The sequence below is a fragment of the Tachysurus vachellii genome, chromosome 9 (assembly GCF_030014155.1).
Source record: "Tachysurus vachellii isolate PV-2020 chromosome 9, HZAU_Pvac_v1, whole genome shotgun sequence".
Taxonomy (NCBI): domain Eukaryota; kingdom Metazoa; phylum Chordata; class Actinopteri; order Siluriformes; family Bagridae; genus Tachysurus; species Tachysurus vachellii.
The window spans coordinates 25,159,392-25,176,274 of record NC_083468.1 but is presented as its reverse complement, the minus strand read 5'-3'; the positions used below and the strand labels follow the sequence as shown (position 1 = coordinate 25,176,274).

Here is a 16,883-nt window from a genome sequence, read left to right as displayed (position 1 = left end):
GCACCACTGGAGGTGCATTGGTTAGGCCGATCGGCATAACCTGGGTACTCCTAGTGTCTCTTGGGAGTGTTGAAGGCGGTTGTCCATATGTCCCATTCCTGGACGCAGATAAGGTGGTAAGCATTGCAGAGGTCTAGCTTGCTGAACACTACGGCTTCCTGGAGGTGTAAGAAGGCTAATGACATAAGAGACAAGGGGTAACCTGTGCTTCATTAGTCCTAGTTCAACTTTTTAGTTCATTCCTCCTTGTAATGCATTGTTAACTTGCCTCCTATCTAATTTGGAAGCTGTGAGGTTGACCTGATATTTACAGTTTTTTTTACTTTTCTCCATAATAAGTTTGAGTGTGCTGGCCTGAGCTTAGTATATTTATCTTTTTAGCAGCTTTTTGTTCATCCTTCTTATCTTTTAAAATGCAGCATTTAGAGGGCTACATAACAGAATGCTGAATAGACGTTCTGAATGATTTCTTGCAATCATTTTCTTTATAAAATGCAAGTCACCCCCACCCCAGTTTCCTGCTGCATGATCACTTTTTCACTGGGTACTTTAGCCTCATTTAAAGCACAAAATCTATTCACCTTTCTTTCTTTCTTTCTTTCTTTCTTTCTTTCTTTCTTTCTTTCTTATAAGAAGCTTTTGGTGATTCCAATCATTCATGTTAATAAATACAAAATATCATTCTGTGTTCAGAGATGAGACAATTCTGTTTATTTTTAGGATCAGTTTAATCAGTGTTATATGCAATTAGATGTAAGATATCTAAATAGTTTGATTAACAGATTTGAACAGATATGAACAACTTGTTTCTCAAAGTGATTTAGATGCAGTTTTCCCCATCATATTTTTCTTTGTGTTCAGTTCAGGTTTAAACAGAATAATATAACATTTAGGTGTAAATATACAGAATAGTAGAGCAAAACTGGAGGCCAGAATAGCAAATATCTCCACAGCTACAGTGAATTTTCCAGGTGAACTCACATAAGCTGGAATAAAAGTGATCCAAACTGCACAGAATATCAGTATGCTGAATGTAATGAATTTAGCTTCATTAAAGTTATCAGGCAGCTTCCTAGCTAGAAAAGCTAAAACAAAGCACAGGAAAGCGAGAACTCCTATATACCCCAACACAGCCCAGAAACCTATAGCTGAGCCCAAACTACATTCTAATATGATCTTTTCCTTGTAGTAGTTCATGTTTTTGTATGGGAAAGGAGGAGAAACTGTTAACCAAAGTATACAGATAAGAACCTGTATGAGAGTAAAGGCAAGTACACTGAGTCTCTGCTGTAGAGGCCCAAACCATTTCATTAAATTACTGCCTGGAAGTGTAGCCCTGAAGGCCATTAACACCACTACTGTTTTCCCCAGAACACAGGAGATACAGAGGACAAAGGTGATCCCAAACGCTGTGTGACGCAGCATACAGGACCACTGGGAGGGCCGACCAATGAAAGTAAGTGAACAGAGAAAGCACAGAGTCAGAGAGAAGAGCAGTAGGAAGCTCAGCTCAGAGTTGTTGGCTTTAACAATGGGAGTGTCTTTTTCTATTAAAAATAAAATAGCTACTAACACAGTTAGCGTAGCTCCTGTCAAAGAAAAAACTACCAGTATTATCCCCATGACCTCTGTAAATGAAAGAAACTCTATGACCTTTAACACACATTTATCTCGTTCAGCATTAGACCAATATTCTCCTGGACACTGCTCACAGTTATTTGAATCTGCAAAATAATTATGGTTATTCTTATTATGAAGGAAAACAAACTTTATTTCATGGTTTTATTTATTAATGCAGTTTTTGAGGAACTGTATCCTAAATAATAACAGGAAGATACACAGTGTACAATATGCAACTTTTCTTTGAACCTTGATCATGCTGAAATTACCTGTCTGGTTACTGATCTCTCCTTCTGCACATGGTATACAGTCATAGCAGCAGACAGGTCTTCCTTTCTGTGCAGCTTTCCTGGTTCCTGGAGGACAGCTCTCACTGCACACAGACCTCGGCTTCTAAAATGAACATTTTTTTTACTTTGAGCATTATAGTGATGTATAACATTCCATGGATATTCAGTGGAAAGTAGAACATTTTAAATAAATGTTATATAGAACCTCATAAGGCTTTATAATATTCAGAAAAAAAATAATAAACAATGTACCTCTCTTTTCTCTCCAGCCCAGACTATATCTTCAGCATTTAGAACAAATTGTTGTCCATCTGGCAGAGAGGCATCATAATAGCCCACGACCTTAAACTCCACTTCTCCATTGAAACCTCGTTGCCAGTTAACCACATCATATTTTGCAGCCGTTGCCCCAGTGCTGTCAAACAAAATATGGTCTCCTATTTTAGTGGTAAAATTGACCTTTTTTAGAGACTGAACAACCTGTAAATGTAAAAGAAACGAAATAGTTATTTCATTACAATATCAGCCATGGGCATGTCCTGCTTTGCTTTTCTTTGTGTTACCTGCCATGGTTGTATTTTTTTCTCTTTCTCACAACTTTGGTTTTCTGTGCATCTCAGCAGGCTGTGTAGAGAATGTGCCACAGCATAAACTGCATTGTACATATTATTTGCATACCTCTGTTCTGCTATATCTTCTGTGTAGCTTTTAAGTTGAATAATATCTTTATATTTGCTGCAGTTTTTGTCAGTTGTTTGAAAAATGTTACCATCTGCATACGAGCAAGGGATTGCTGTTTGCCAAAATTCATTGACAGCATAGTCAGCAAAACCAGCAATGTTCAATTTTCCTATAGCAAAACCAATGGATCCAGCAAATACATTGTAACTTGCTGGTGTTAATATGTTGACAGAAGTAATCCATGCCTCAACACCAATCATCTGGTAGCCGGTGACATTCTTCAGAATAAGCTGCTCTATTAGAATTTTCATATCAAAGTGGGCAAGAAATATGATAATTACTTTGGCTGTGCCTTGCTTTATAATATCTACCACTTTTGTGATTTTGGCAGTGTCTGACCGGTCAAACTTCTCAGAGTACTCAACACATATTCCCTCCTCTTTGGCTGCATTTAGAAAAATGGCCATTCCACTGTTTCCATAATCATTATCACTGTTCACAGTTCCCACCCAAGACCAGCCAAAGTGCTTGACCATATGTGCCAGAGCTCTACTTTGGTAATAATCACTCGCTATGGTCCTGAAGAATGAAGGGTACTCTTTTCTGTTGCTTAAACAGTCACATGTGGCAGCATAACTTACCTAAGGTCAGAAAGAGAGATAACGCTGATAGTAAGATTAAGATTCATTCATTCATTCATTCATCTTTTCTGATCTATTTTGATCAGGGATACACACATATTCACACACTCTTCACAGTGCAATTTAGTGTAGCTGGTCTGCATGTATATGCATATTTTGCATTTTTCATAAACAATATGCATGTTTATGAATAGTGATTAATAACCTAAATGATCCTTACTTGGAGTGAACATGAAAAACTCGCACAAGCAGTAACCCAACCATCGGATTGTACCCAGGACCCTGGGGCTGTTAGGGGGTATTATTAACCACTGCATCACCATGTCACCCATAAGAATCACATGCCTTGTTCAAAAGTAAATAGATTTCTAGTGTAAACATCCACATTTGATGGATCATTTTACCTCATTGTTAGAAATGTGTCTCAAAGTAAAATTGAGCTTCTCTTAGCTGTTGACACTAAAAAGGCTCATTTTAGAGGACTCATGATTAGTAAATAAATAAGAAAGGATATATAATGACTGTTCTGCTCTATAAATGAAGAAAGTCATCTCATGTATACATGTTTGTCTTGCTATTAAATAAATTTTAAATTATTAATTAACAATTATAAATGTTAATTATCAATTAAAAAAACATTGGTCCTTACCACTGGGATATTAAATGGTCCTGTGGTTTTTGTAAGTACTATAGTAGGAGTAGACTCTGACTCTCCTATGATGGCTTGTACTACTGCTTGTCCAGAACAGGCACCGTCTGCTGTCGTGTCCTGACCATTCATCAAAGCCATGGCTGCTTTCATAGATAGCAATCTTGAGAGACAATTGTCATAAATTCTGTATCCAATTGTGATATTTGGGAGCAAGTGGTTGCTTCTGTTGATTTCTTCAATGGCAAATATCAAGGTCTGAGCAAGGCGGAATTCACTGAGGTTAAGTCTACAAATAAACATAAAATTATAAGAAATCACAAATAATATTTACAAAATTTAAAATGGAAGCTGAAAGAAATATAATTCACAAACACAATACATTCATTCATTCATTCATTTTCTACCGCTTATCCGAACTACCTCGGGTCACGGGGAGCCTGTGCCTATCTCAGACGTCATTGGGCATCAAGGCAGGATACACCCTGGACGGAATGCCAACCCATCGCAGGGCACACACACACACACACTCACGCAATCACACACTAGGGACAATTTTCCAGAGATGCCAATCAACCTACCATGCATGTCTTTGGACCGGGGGAGGAAACCCCCGAGGCACGGGGAGAACATGCAAACTCCACACACACAAGGTGGAGGCGGGAATCGAACCCCGACCCTGGAGGTGTGAGGCGAACGTGCTAACCACTAAGCCACCGTGCCCCCCCCAAACACAATACAGGTTTTCTAAAAATAATTACACATAGTAAAGTATTCCATTACAACAAACCTAATGCAGATTAAAGGTTGAGGTTTCTCAGTATATGTCAGCAACTGCACCTGTGTACCATCGTGTATTGCAAAGATAGCTCCAATTATCACATCTCCATCTTTGGACAGCAGAGGATCTCCTGCATTTTCCAGAATATAACAATTTTCTCCCTTTGCCATATGGAGAGAAAGGAGTAGTACAAGAAATAACATCACAAAGTTCCTACAATGCATTTGCTGGCTCAGTCCTCAACAAAAACACTCCAGATATTTATAGAAATGCTTTGGATCTTCTGGGTATTGCCAATCAGTTTGAACAAATCAGAGAAGTGCTAATCTTTGTGATGTCATGGCACGGGAGGCTAGCTGCATCTCTTAATTATATCTGATGTAATTTTGTCAACAAAACCTGTCTCTATACAAATAAAGCCTTGCCGCCCATTTTAATAGTAACGCATTTTAATAGGAACATTTAGGCAGTAATCCTATCAGAGTTTTTTACATACAATCGTATGAAGAAAAAAACACCATGTTTGCAGAGTGTCTGAAGGCTGAAATGCATTGTTGATGAGAGAGAATGATCAGATGGCTAGACTGGTCTGAGCTGACAGGTGGTCTAGTGTAACTCATATAAGCAACCTTTGCAAAATTTGTGAGAAGAAAAACATTTCATCAAACCTTGAGCTGTACTAGCAGAGGGCCACATCAGGATTCACTCCACTCATGATGGGCACACTGTCAACAACTTGCAACCATTCCATGGATAAGAATAGAATAGAACAGAATGGGGCATAGAAGCCTTTATTATTGCCACATATATATTACAGTGGAATTCCTTTCTTCACATACCCCAGCTGAGGAGGTTGGGGTCAGAGTGCAGGGGCAGCTATGATACAGCACCCCTGGAGCAGGGAGGGTTGAGGGCCTTGCTCAAGGGCCCAGCAGTGGCAGCTTGGTTGTGCTGGGCCTTGAACCCTGATCCTCCGATCAACAGCGCCTTAACCAGTTGAGCCACCACTGCCCGGCTACAAAGATCACATTTACATCATTAATGTATCGTTGTGTGACAGCAGAACATGCTTTAAAGCATTTTGATATTAATTCTGAATATCACAGGAAGTCAATATAGATAACCTAATACAGAGTTGATGTGATCCCTCGTTATTGACCCTGTTTAAAGCCTAGCTGTGGCCCCAGGCCCAGGCCACCCAGAGCACTAAACTGAGTTTAGACTACTACTTAACTTAAAAAACATGCACTAACATTTACTTAAGGTGGTCGTTATTCACACATGAATTCATATGGCTCAAACTGTAGTTAAGAGTAGCTTTTCATTAGCTTGAGAATAGTGCAATATCTTAAGTCATCATTAGTCCTTATTAGGTATTAGTGCATGACTTTTGCATATATTTGTTATAGACACAATTTTGAAAAAACTGTCCTGCGAGTCTGTGCCATTTCAAATATTGTACTGCAGTTATTGGGTAGATGGATTGCTTCTTTGAATATAGAGATTTCCATCAGAAATTCCATCACTGCTATAAGCATTTTTACTACATATTTTTAGTGGAAAATATCTGCCATGTTGATCTTGTGGGGATATTAAAAAAAAAAAAAAAAAAAATTGTAGAACTTATTTTAAAATCTAAATAGAGAAAACATTGACTTTTTTGGATACTCAGGTACAGATTTGAGTAGAGGGAACTCGACACTGCATCAGGGCTGACTCTATAGGAATGCTTCTTTGAGGTAGTTGTGTCTGAAGGTAAGTATACACACATGCCAATTTAATGGCTCAGATAGGACACGTGATGAAGTGATTACGTGCCAGCATTACTCACATTACTCCACTGTCTTTGTCTTCAGGAAGCGCTCTGTGTATGTTGGTGCCTATTATCTGTCTTATTGTCTAAGACTAGGGTCTTTCCTTCTTTATCATGGAACGAGAGGCTTGCATTATCAGCAATCCCTCTTGCTGGCTGCATTCCAGGTTGGATTTCCTTATCTGTCTAGGCAGCATGTCAGCTTCAGTCATGGAGGTTGCAGGTTGAGTTAGCGGAAAAAGAAAGAGAGATGGATGAGCCCTTATTCTCATCCTCTATGCTTTCTTCATCTGACTCTGAGGAGCTCAATGTGGGCAATGAGGAGAAAGCAGCAGTTGAATTGCCACCACATTCCTGGTGTTCAATTAGCTCCTGGAGATGATCACACATGCCATTACTAAGGTTTGCTTAGACGGGCCTTATGCAAGGTTATCACTGTCTGCTCTGAGCTTGACAATTGCTACCTAACTTCATACCACCTTCCACCTCCATGCAGGCATTTCCTATATTTTAGACCTCCCCACTGTGGTGTCAAGGCTGTGGAATAATCAATATTCTGCCTGGATATTCTTCTCGGCCTTACTGGAAAAAGGTTCCCACTGCTGTCTTGCCCACCACATCATGTGATTTGAGGTTCAGCCATGACCACTCATGCTTCTGTTCCTTATGTGTAGTGGCCTTCTGGATTAGCCTCTGCACACTTGCTGTTTCAGGGCACTAGGTGAAGCGAGTACAGCAAGAGGATACCTCTCAAGACTATCTGGCAGGGTGGAAGCCAGATGTGTCACAGTGGGTTTTGGATAATGTTGAAAAAGGCTACAGAATCCAGTTTGCCTCCCATCCTCCTCCTTTCAGGTTGTGCTGCCCACTGTCATTGGCGCAGACCTTGTTCTCCAAGCTTGTTCTCGAAACTTTACTTACTTATGAGGAAAGGGGCCATAGAACATGTTCCCCTCCCAGATCGGGTCTCTGGCTTTTACAGCCAATATTTTGTGGCAGACCCGCCAGGCAAGAGGAGAATTATGGTCCATCATCTAGGCTAGGCGGGCTAAAAAGGAATCCTGATGACCAAGGGCTGGGGTTTCTAGGAGCGTCCCTTTCAGGGAGGCTTCTCCTACTTTCTGTCTTACCACCTCTGGCGCTTTGGGGAGCCATGGGATCTGTGCCCACTCCTCTTCCTTGAAAAGAGTTTTTACCTACCAGTGTGCTGTTTTAGGGCAACAGGGATATTGGCACGAGGTTAACACCACTTTAAGACAACCAAGAAGTGTTGAAACTTACGGCTGACTGTTGTTCTGAGCTCTGGCTCAGGGGTGTGGGCTTTCATCCTTGCAGACATCCACTCAGGTTCATAAGGGTTATGCACAGTGGCTTTGTACCCTTCTTATGTCTAAAAGATTGTATTTTCTGGCCTTGGGTCCCACTCAAGGGGCATGTCACAATCGCAGCAATCATGGATAGCTGCCCTGCCCAAGGTCTATGTGAGGACCCCTATGGCACATGAATTGCCAGGAGATGAGGGCCGTGTTTCTACCATTGAAACACTTTCTCCTACACCTCAAGGGCTGCCAAGTGCACACAGACAGCATTGCAGTGGTTTCCTATATTAATTATCAGGGCAGTCTGCATTTGTGCCCCTGTTCAGGTTGGCACAGCAGGTTTTCCTAGGCAGAGACCAGGTTTCTTTCAATGAGACCGATTTACATCTCAGGGCATGTACATCAGTAGGCTTCCTGTCAAGGCAGGTGCTGAGGCCTGGGGAGTGGTGTCTCAACTCCCAGGTGATGGAGCAAATTTGTGTAGATTTTTGGCAGGGCAGAAGTGGACCTGTTCACCTCCAAAAAGTTGACTTACTGTCTGTGTGGCTTCTTTGGGACTGGATGCCGTGTTACAGACGTGGCGAGGCTCCATCTGTATGCTTTTCCCCCAGTAGCTCTGCCCCACAAGTCCTATCCAGCGTGCACAACGGCTGAGTCAACCTTCTTCTAGTTGCTTCTTTTTTGGCCCTCTCGAGTTTGGTTCATAGACCTAGTCTGTCTTCTAGATCGGAGAAAGGATCTCTGTCAGGAAGGATCTCTGTCAGGAAGCATCTCCTCTCTCAAGCACAGGGGGCAAGATGTCCACCCATAGATGTGGAAGCTCTGGGCCTGGCTCCTGAGGGGGACCAGTTCCTAGAGGCAGGCCTCTTATCTGAGGTGACGGAGACTCTATTGACTGCTAGGAAGCTGTATGCTCTGAATTTGAGGCTTTTTCAACTATGGTGCAATGAACGATGTCAGTATCCAGTTCACTGTCCGGTCGGTACAGTGCTGGAGTTCCTGCAGTCTTGCCTTTCTCAGTGCCTGTCCCCATCTACTTTAAATGTGTGAACCATGAACCTGTCCTCTGGGCCTCCATGGGTAGGCACCCTCTGGTCTCTTGCTTTCTGCAAGGTGCCAGGTGGCTGATACTAGGGATGAGCGAGTACAGCATTATCCGTATCTGTATCTGTATCTGTTAACCATATGAATTATCTGTATCTGTTAACCATATGAATTATCTGTATCTGTATCTGTACTCGGAGTGGGTGGGGCCTAACCCGGAAGTAGGCGGTGGCTTGTCTTGAAATGGGCGGTGCTTTAACTGGTAATAATTAATTTGTAATATTTATAACACTAGCTTACTACCTTTATGTTTTTATGAAATACAGCAAAAACGTGTCAGACACTCAGTGTCTGGTTACTGCTTAGAGACAGCTGAAGGTTTAAAAAATAAAAAAAATCTCCGACAGACAGAGACGCAATGCGAGTCGTATTCTACCAACCAAGCACCACGTCTGAACGAACCCACGTTTACCAGAACTCTACTGGTTAGTAAGTACGTATTATTAACGTTACAACCCGAAGTAAAAAGCTGAAGAAACCCTAAACGTTAACGGAAAAGACCCGCGAACCCGAGTGACTGAGGGAGAGACAGAGAGCTGTTCTGTGTGTGACTGTGAGTGAGCAGAGCGAGACACAGCAACACAATACAGCTGTATGTGTGTATGGGAGGGGCGCTGTGACTAGCCTATCACAGAACGCTGACACAATCAGCTACCCATTGACGATTTTCATTCAATCTGAGCACAGATATTGACTCGTATTACTCGTATAATACTCGTACTCGGCAGAAGTGCTTTATCCGTACCGGATACTTGTTTCAGCCGAGTATCCGGCTCATCTCTAGCTGATACCTTCCTGCAGAAGATTCCTTCCTTTCTGGAACTTGTCTGTGGTCCTAGACAGGCTGCCAGGAGCCTTCTTTGAGTCCATGGAGTCAGCCTCTGAGATGTTTCTGACCTTGAAGACTGCTTTGTTCTTAGCCTTGGTCTCCCTCAAAAGAATGGGAGACTTGCAGGCCCTGTTGATCGCCCACACCCGCCTAGAATTTGCCCGCGGCATGTCTGAGCCTATCCTGCACCCCAAGGTCCCCAAAATGCCCAGGATGGCAGGTTGTCCCATCATCCTACAGGCCTACTCTTCTCTGCTCCATGAGGTGGAGTAGCAGGAGAGGCTGCATTTGATTTGCCCAGTAAGGGCCTTGAGGACTTATGTCCACCGCTTGAACTTGTGCCGTAACTCCTCCTCTTTTGGGAGCCAGAACATGGGTAATCCTGTCCTCAAACAGAGCTTGCACACTGGGTAGTAGATGCCATTATTCAGGCCTATGAGGCACGTGGTGTTGCCTTGCCTCTTGGTGTTCACTTCACTAGGGGTATCGCCTCCAGTGCCTTAGCCAGGGGTGTCAGCCTTGAAGATAGTTGTGTTATGGTGGGATGGTCCTCTCCACACACCTTTATCAGGTTCTATAACCTGGACCTAGACCCCACTGCAGGGTCTCAGGTCATGAAGGGCTATTTTTGTTCTGTTCCCAGTCCACTCATGCTCTTTCAAGACCTCTAGCACAGTCATTGATGGCATGACAGTGCGGTTATTGACGACCCGAAAGCGAACTACACCAGGTTACGTATGTAACGAAAAAGGGAACAAGAAGCTGTGTCGCTGGCCATGCCCTGGCCATCCGCTCGCGCTTCCTTCAGACAAATAGAAGCTGGGGAAATGTGATGTAGATTCCCTTATATGGACTTGCTTGCATGTAATCACTTCAACAAGGGTCCTTTCTAAGCCATTAAACTGGCCCTGACACAGCATCTCAATCCCTCCCCAGGGAACCAGGTTACATACATAACCTGGTGTAGTTATCTATAGGTGTAGAAATAGCACTATATAACATAAATCTCTTCTTCATTTTCTTCTTCTTATTATTATTATGTATATGAGGACATAGAGAAGGAGCTCCACAGGCCTGCATAATACTTATTAGGACAAAGAAAAGTGTGTATTTTCTAAATTATTTATGTTAACACTGTAAAATTGTGTTTCAAATTTGTGGTCTTAACTACCAGTCTACACTGCCCACTAGTTACTGATGAAGACTAGAAAAGAGGTATTTTAAAAATAAACGAGTACTTACCAGTCATCACCTAGTACAACCATATTTTGTTTGTGAAGTTTATTTTCAGTTCTGTCATTATACTGTATTTATTTCCTTGTTTGTTGTTTGGTTGGTTGGATTGGTTTATGGATTGTTGGTTTTTGCTAATGTGCACTGGGACAAGCACTTGTATTACGATGATTACAAACATGCATATTGCTGAACATAGAGTACACTTCTATGAACAGAAATAGGACACAATTGAGATGTTTGCATGATTAGTTTATTCAGGTACCAAGCATATCCATATTAGATTAAATTAAGTATATAAGACATTTTGTCTAAATATTATTTAGTTAATTATGTCTCCAAGTTCAACAATCTTTAGCAAAAATGACAATGCATATGTTTAACAGTTTGTTTCTTAAAGTGATTTAGATGCAGTTTTCCCCATCATATTTTTCTTTGTGTTCAGTTCAGGTTTAAACAGAATAATATAACATTTAGGTGTAAATATACAGAATAGTAGAGCAAAACTGGAGGCCAGAATAGCAAATATCTCCACAGCTACAGTGAATTTTCCAGGTGAACTCACATAAGCTGGAATAAAAGTAATCCAAACTGCACAGAATATCAGTAGGCTAAATGTAATGAATTTAGCTTCATTAAAATTATCAGGCAGCTTCCTAGCTAGAAAAGCTAAAACAAAGCACAGAAAAGCTAGAACTCCTATATACCCCAACACAGCCCAGAAACCTATAGCTGAGCCCAAGCTACATTCTAATATAATCTTTTCCTTGTAGTAGTTCATGTTTTTGTAGGGAAGAGGAGGAGAAACTGTTAACCAAAGCACACAGATAAAAACCTGTATGAGAGTGAAGGCAAGTACACTGAGTCTCTGCTGTAGAGTCCCAAACCATTTCATGACATTACTTCCTGGAAGCGTAGCCCTGAAGGCCACTAACACCACTACTGTTTTCCCCAGAACACAGGAGATACAGAGGACAAAGGTGATCCCAAATGCTGTGTGACGCAGCATACAGGACCACTGAGAGGGCCTTCCAATGAAAGTAAGTGAACAGAGGAAGCACAGAGTCAGAGAGAAGAGCAGCAGGAAGCTCAGCTCAGAGTTGTTGGCTTTAACAATGGGGGTGTCTTTTTCTATAAGAAATAAAATAGCTACGAACACAGTTAATGTCGCTCCAACCAAGGAAAAAAATACTAGTATTATCCCCATATTCTCTGTAAATAAAAGAAACTCAATAACCTTTAACACACATTTATCTCTCTCAGCATTAGACCAATATTCTCCTGGACACTGCTCACAGCTATATGAATCTGCAAAATAATCATGATTATTCTTATTATTAGGAAGGAAAATGAAATTTTACTCATGGTTTTATTTGTTAATACCATTAATGAGGAACTGTATCCTAAATAATAAAAGGAGGACACAGAATGTACAATTAACAAATATTCTTTGAACCTGGATCATGCTGAAATTACCTGTCTGGTTACTGATCTCTCCTTCTGCACATGGTATACAGTCGTAGCAGCAGACAGGCCTTCCTTTCTGTGCAGCTTTCCTGGTTCCTGGGGGACAGCTCTCACTGCACACAGACCTCGGCTTCTAGTATAAACAAAGTTTTACAGCTACAAACATAATTACCATAATTGTTTGTTTACTAATGTTGCATTATATGCAGCTTTAAAGATCTGTAATATTTACTTAAAACACTATATTGGTGCAGATTGTCTCATGTATATTTACCGTAAAATATACCCGATTAGATTATATTCATTTAAAATGTAGGAACAATTTATATACCTCTCTTCTCTCTCCAGCCCAAATAATATCTTCAGCATTTAGAACAAATTTCTGTCCAGCTGGTAGAGAGGCATCATAATAGCCCACAACCTTAAACACCACTTCTCCATTGAATCCTCGTTGCCAGTTCACCACATCATATTTTGCAGCTGTTGCCCCAGTGCTGTCGAACAAAATATGGTCTCCTATTTTAGTGTTAAAGTTAACCTTTTTTAGAGACTCAACAACCTGTAAATGTAATAGAAAACAAGTATTAATTTCATTACATTATGAATCATGGATATTGCCTCTTTTGCTTCTCTTCTTTGTGTTACCTGCCATGGTTGTATTTTTTTGCCTTTCTCACAACTTGAACCTTCTCTGCATCTCAACAGGCTGTGTAGAGAATGTGCCACAGCATAAACTGCATTGTAGATGTTATTTGCATATCTCAGTTCTGATATGTCTTTACTATAGTTTTTGAATTGAATCACATCTTCATATTTGCTGCAGTCGATTTTAGTCTGAGAAATTGTTCCTTCTTTATGTAAGCAAGGGAAATCCTTTTGCCAAAATCCATTGACAGCATAATCAGCAAATCCAGCAATTTTTAATTTTCCTACATCAAATCCAATAGATCCGGCCAATATGCTGAAACTTGCTGGCGTTGCTAGGTCAACAGCAGAAATCCATGCCTCGACACCAATCATCTGGTAGCCAGTGGCATTGTTTAAAATTAGGTGATCTATTAGAATGTTCATATCAAAATAGGCAAGAAAAATTATAATTACTTTGGCTGTTCCTTGCTTAATAATATTGGACACTTTCATGATTTTTTCAGGATTTGAGCGGTCAAACTTCTCAGAGTACTCAACACATATTCCCTCCTCTTTGGCTGCTTTCAGAAAAATGGCCATTCCACTGTTTCCATAGTCATTATCACTGTAGACTGCTCCCACCCAAGTCCAGCCAAAGTGCTTGACCAAATATGCCAGAGCTCTACTCTGGTAGTAGTCACTCGCTATGGTTCTGAAGAAAGATGGATACTCTTTTCTGTTGCTCAGACATGCACATGTAGCAGCATGACTTATCTGAAAACAAAATGACAGGTAAAATATGCATTTTTGCTGCATAATTCAAAGGGTTCAAACATCTAGAGAACTTGCTAAATCCTGTACAAAGAGTAGCCCAAGCACAGTATTAAACCTTGAGCCTTGATGTGCCAATTGTACCAGTGCACCACCGTGCCATCCAATAACATATCCATATCATAACATATCATTCAAAAAACCAATAAATATTTAGGTTAATCACACACATCTTTGGGGTTCGTAAATAGAATTCCTATAATTTACATCCTCATTTTAATTGTGTAACAAGGTGAAATTGAGCTTCTCTTATGGCAAAATGATGATTAGATAAAAATAGATGTATATTGAAGATGTAGACATTTCTATAAATGAATAAAAATCATTTCATGTATATTTCAAGTTTGTTTTGTAACTAGTAATTAAATTTGTAAATTACTGATGATTAAAAACATTGCTACTTACAACTGGGATATGAAAAGGTCCTGTAGTTTTTGTGAGTGCTATAGTAGGAGTAGACTCTGACTCTCCTATGATGGCTTGTACTACTGCTTGTCCAGAGCAGCCATCATCTGCTGTTGTATCATGACCGGTCATAAAAGCCATGGCTGCTTTCATAGATAACAAGCTTGTGAGACAATTGTCATAAATCTTGTAACCAATTGAGATATTTGGGAGCAAGATGTTGCTTCTGTTGATTTCTTCAATGGCAAAAGTTACTGTCTGAGCAAGGCGTAATTCACTGAGGTCACTTCTACAAATATACATAAACATCATATGTCAAATTACCTATTTTAAATGAAAGATTATGAATACAGTGCCACACTTTCCACTAAAACAAACCTAATGCAGATTAAACGTTGAGGTGTTTCAGTATATGTCAGGGACTGCATCTGTGTATCACGATGTATTGAAAAGATAGATCCAATTATCACATCTCCATCTTTAGAAAGCATAGGAGTTTCTGGGTTTTCCAGAATATGGCAATATTCTCCTTTTGCCTGGTAAAAACAAAATAGTAGTGCAAGGACTAACATCACAAAGTTTATCAACTGCTTTTGCTGGATCAGTCCTCAACCTCTATATTCCTCATATATTTATACACATGCAGTGGACGTTCTTGGTATTGCCATTTATTATGGACAAATCACAGAGGTGCTGAGCTTGGTGATGTCATTGAGGGACAGAATGCTACACACGTATTAATTATGTCTGGTTAAAATGATTCGTCAAAATCCAAAAAACATTTACAGCCACCAATGTTGGCTTGTACATGCTGGGCTTGCATGTGCTGTAAAATTGTGTGTAAAAATCTATGCACTGTTGTATTTCTTCCTCTCCCGCTCTGCCCCCATCATATGGCGTCTGTCACTCAGAGGAATGGAGGCCCAAAGAATATTTCCATCTTTGGACTGTAAAATATCCTCAGTGTCGGGAAGCTCCTCATCACTTGATTCCTCACATTCAGATGGAACAAAATCTTCATCCGTTTCAGTCACATTTCCTTCCCTGACACTTCCTTCTCCTCTTCTGCTGGTTCTTCCTCATCTCTGTCCTCATTCACATGGTCAAAAATGAGGTCAAGTGCCTGTAAAGTAGTGTAGGTCCTCTTCATTTTGCTGTCTCAGTGTTATAAATGCTATAAATTCAGGTTTTTTGTTTTTTTATTGTTATCTTGTCCCCAATTGGGCAAAGGCATATCTCATAGCTTTTGTTTTGTCTGGAGGCCCAATGAAATGCAATGCCCAATGCTTTGACTGTGTGCGTGTGTGTGTGTGTGTGTGTGTGTGTGTGTGTGTGTGTGTGTGAAATGTTTACAAATGTGTAGCTTTTGTTTTGTCTGGAAGCCAACTGAAATGCAATGCCCAATGCTTTGAACAGTGTTTGAAACTGTGTGTGTGTGTGTGTGTGTGTGTGTGTGTGTGTGTGTGTGTGTGAGAAGCTTGTTGGTAGATCAGATTTTGCCACCAGCTGGACAAATGCATATAAAGTGTGAAATATTTACAAATGAGTAGCTTTTGTTTTGTCTGGAGGCCTAATGAATTGCGTGTGTAGCATCATTTTGGTAGATCATATTTTGCCCTCTGCTAGGCAAAGGGATATCAAAAGTGTGAAATATTTACAAATATGTAGTTTTTTTTCTGGAGGCCTAATGAAATGCAATGCTCAATTTGTGTATGTGTTTGTGTGTGTGTGTGTGTGGTATGTGAGTGTGTGTTTTGGGTGCGTGTGTTAGTGGACATTTTATGTGTGCATTTCTGTGTCTGTATGTATGTTCATTGCGCTGAAAAGGGCAAAAGTGTGACCTATTGCCTTACTACAGTAAATGTGGCGAGGTCAAATTGACCAGGGAGGACCAAACTTGCAAAGTGTTTATTGGTACAAACACGTAGTTCAATGAAAATAGACTAAATAAATTTTACTTGCAAAGTTCATAATGTGGAACAATCCTGGTAAATTTCAGGCAAATATGTGGGAGAAAAACCCAAGTTATGACACATTAAAATCAGATTGTCCTGAGGAAAACAGGTAGGTTAAGAGGCTCAATTCTTGGACCTATACTCCAGTGAGATAATTGAATTACATTTATGATTAGAAACATAGCATATAAGATATATTCTATAGAATAGGGTATATTCAATAGAATATGCTGAATATAGAATATATTTCTATCAAAAGTTATTAGACACAATTCAGATTTTTCTATGTTTAGTTTAATCAGGTCCCAGGTTTATTGCTACTCATTACTCATTACTATGCATTACATTTAATTCAATGACGAAAATGAGATATTTCCTAAATACTAATGAGTTGATTATGTTTGACATTATGTGTCCAAGTTCAACATTCTTCAGCAAAATTGGCAATGTATATGTTTGACCAATTTGTTTTATTAAAGGGGCTTAGATGCCTTTTTACTCATCATGCATTTATTTCCGTGTTTGTTGTTTGCTTGGTTGGGTTGGTTTATGGAATGTTGGTTTATGCTAAAGGTGCACTGGAACAAGCACTTGTATTAGATCCATGATTACAAACATGCATATTGCTAAACATAGAG

General features: G+C 40.2%; 2 protein-coding genes across 2 annotated transcripts; both read right to left on the bottom strand.

Annotated features, from left to right (window-relative positions):
• Window positions 1-810: 810 nt before the first annotated feature.
• LOC132851138 (extracellular calcium-sensing receptor-like) lies at window positions 811-9,957 on the bottom strand. The gene is made up of 8 exons (XM_060877774.1): window positions 9,690-9,957; window positions 8,854-8,924; window positions 4,672-4,823; window positions 3,882-4,170; window positions 2,474-3,232; window positions 2,163-2,390; window positions 1,890-2,013; window positions 811-1,724 (listed from the first exon to the last, which is right to left on the bottom strand). The coding sequence occupies exons 1-8, from the start codon at window positions 9,955-9,957 to the stop codon at window positions 811-813; spliced, it is 2,805 nt and encodes a 934-aa protein (XP_060733757.1).
• Window positions 9,958-11,354: 1,397 nt separating this feature from the next.
• LOC132851137 (extracellular calcium-sensing receptor-like) lies at window positions 11,355-14,862 on the bottom strand. The gene is made up of 6 exons (XM_060877773.1): window positions 14,669-14,862; window positions 14,291-14,579; window positions 13,073-13,828; window positions 12,759-12,986; window positions 12,437-12,560; window positions 11,355-12,268 (listed from the first exon to the last, which is right to left on the bottom strand). Exons 1-6 carry the CDS (start codon window positions 14,860-14,862, stop codon window positions 11,355-11,357), a joined length of 2,505 nt encoding a protein of 834 aa, XP_060733756.1.
• Between the last annotated feature and the right edge of the window lie 2,021 nt (window positions 14,863-16,883).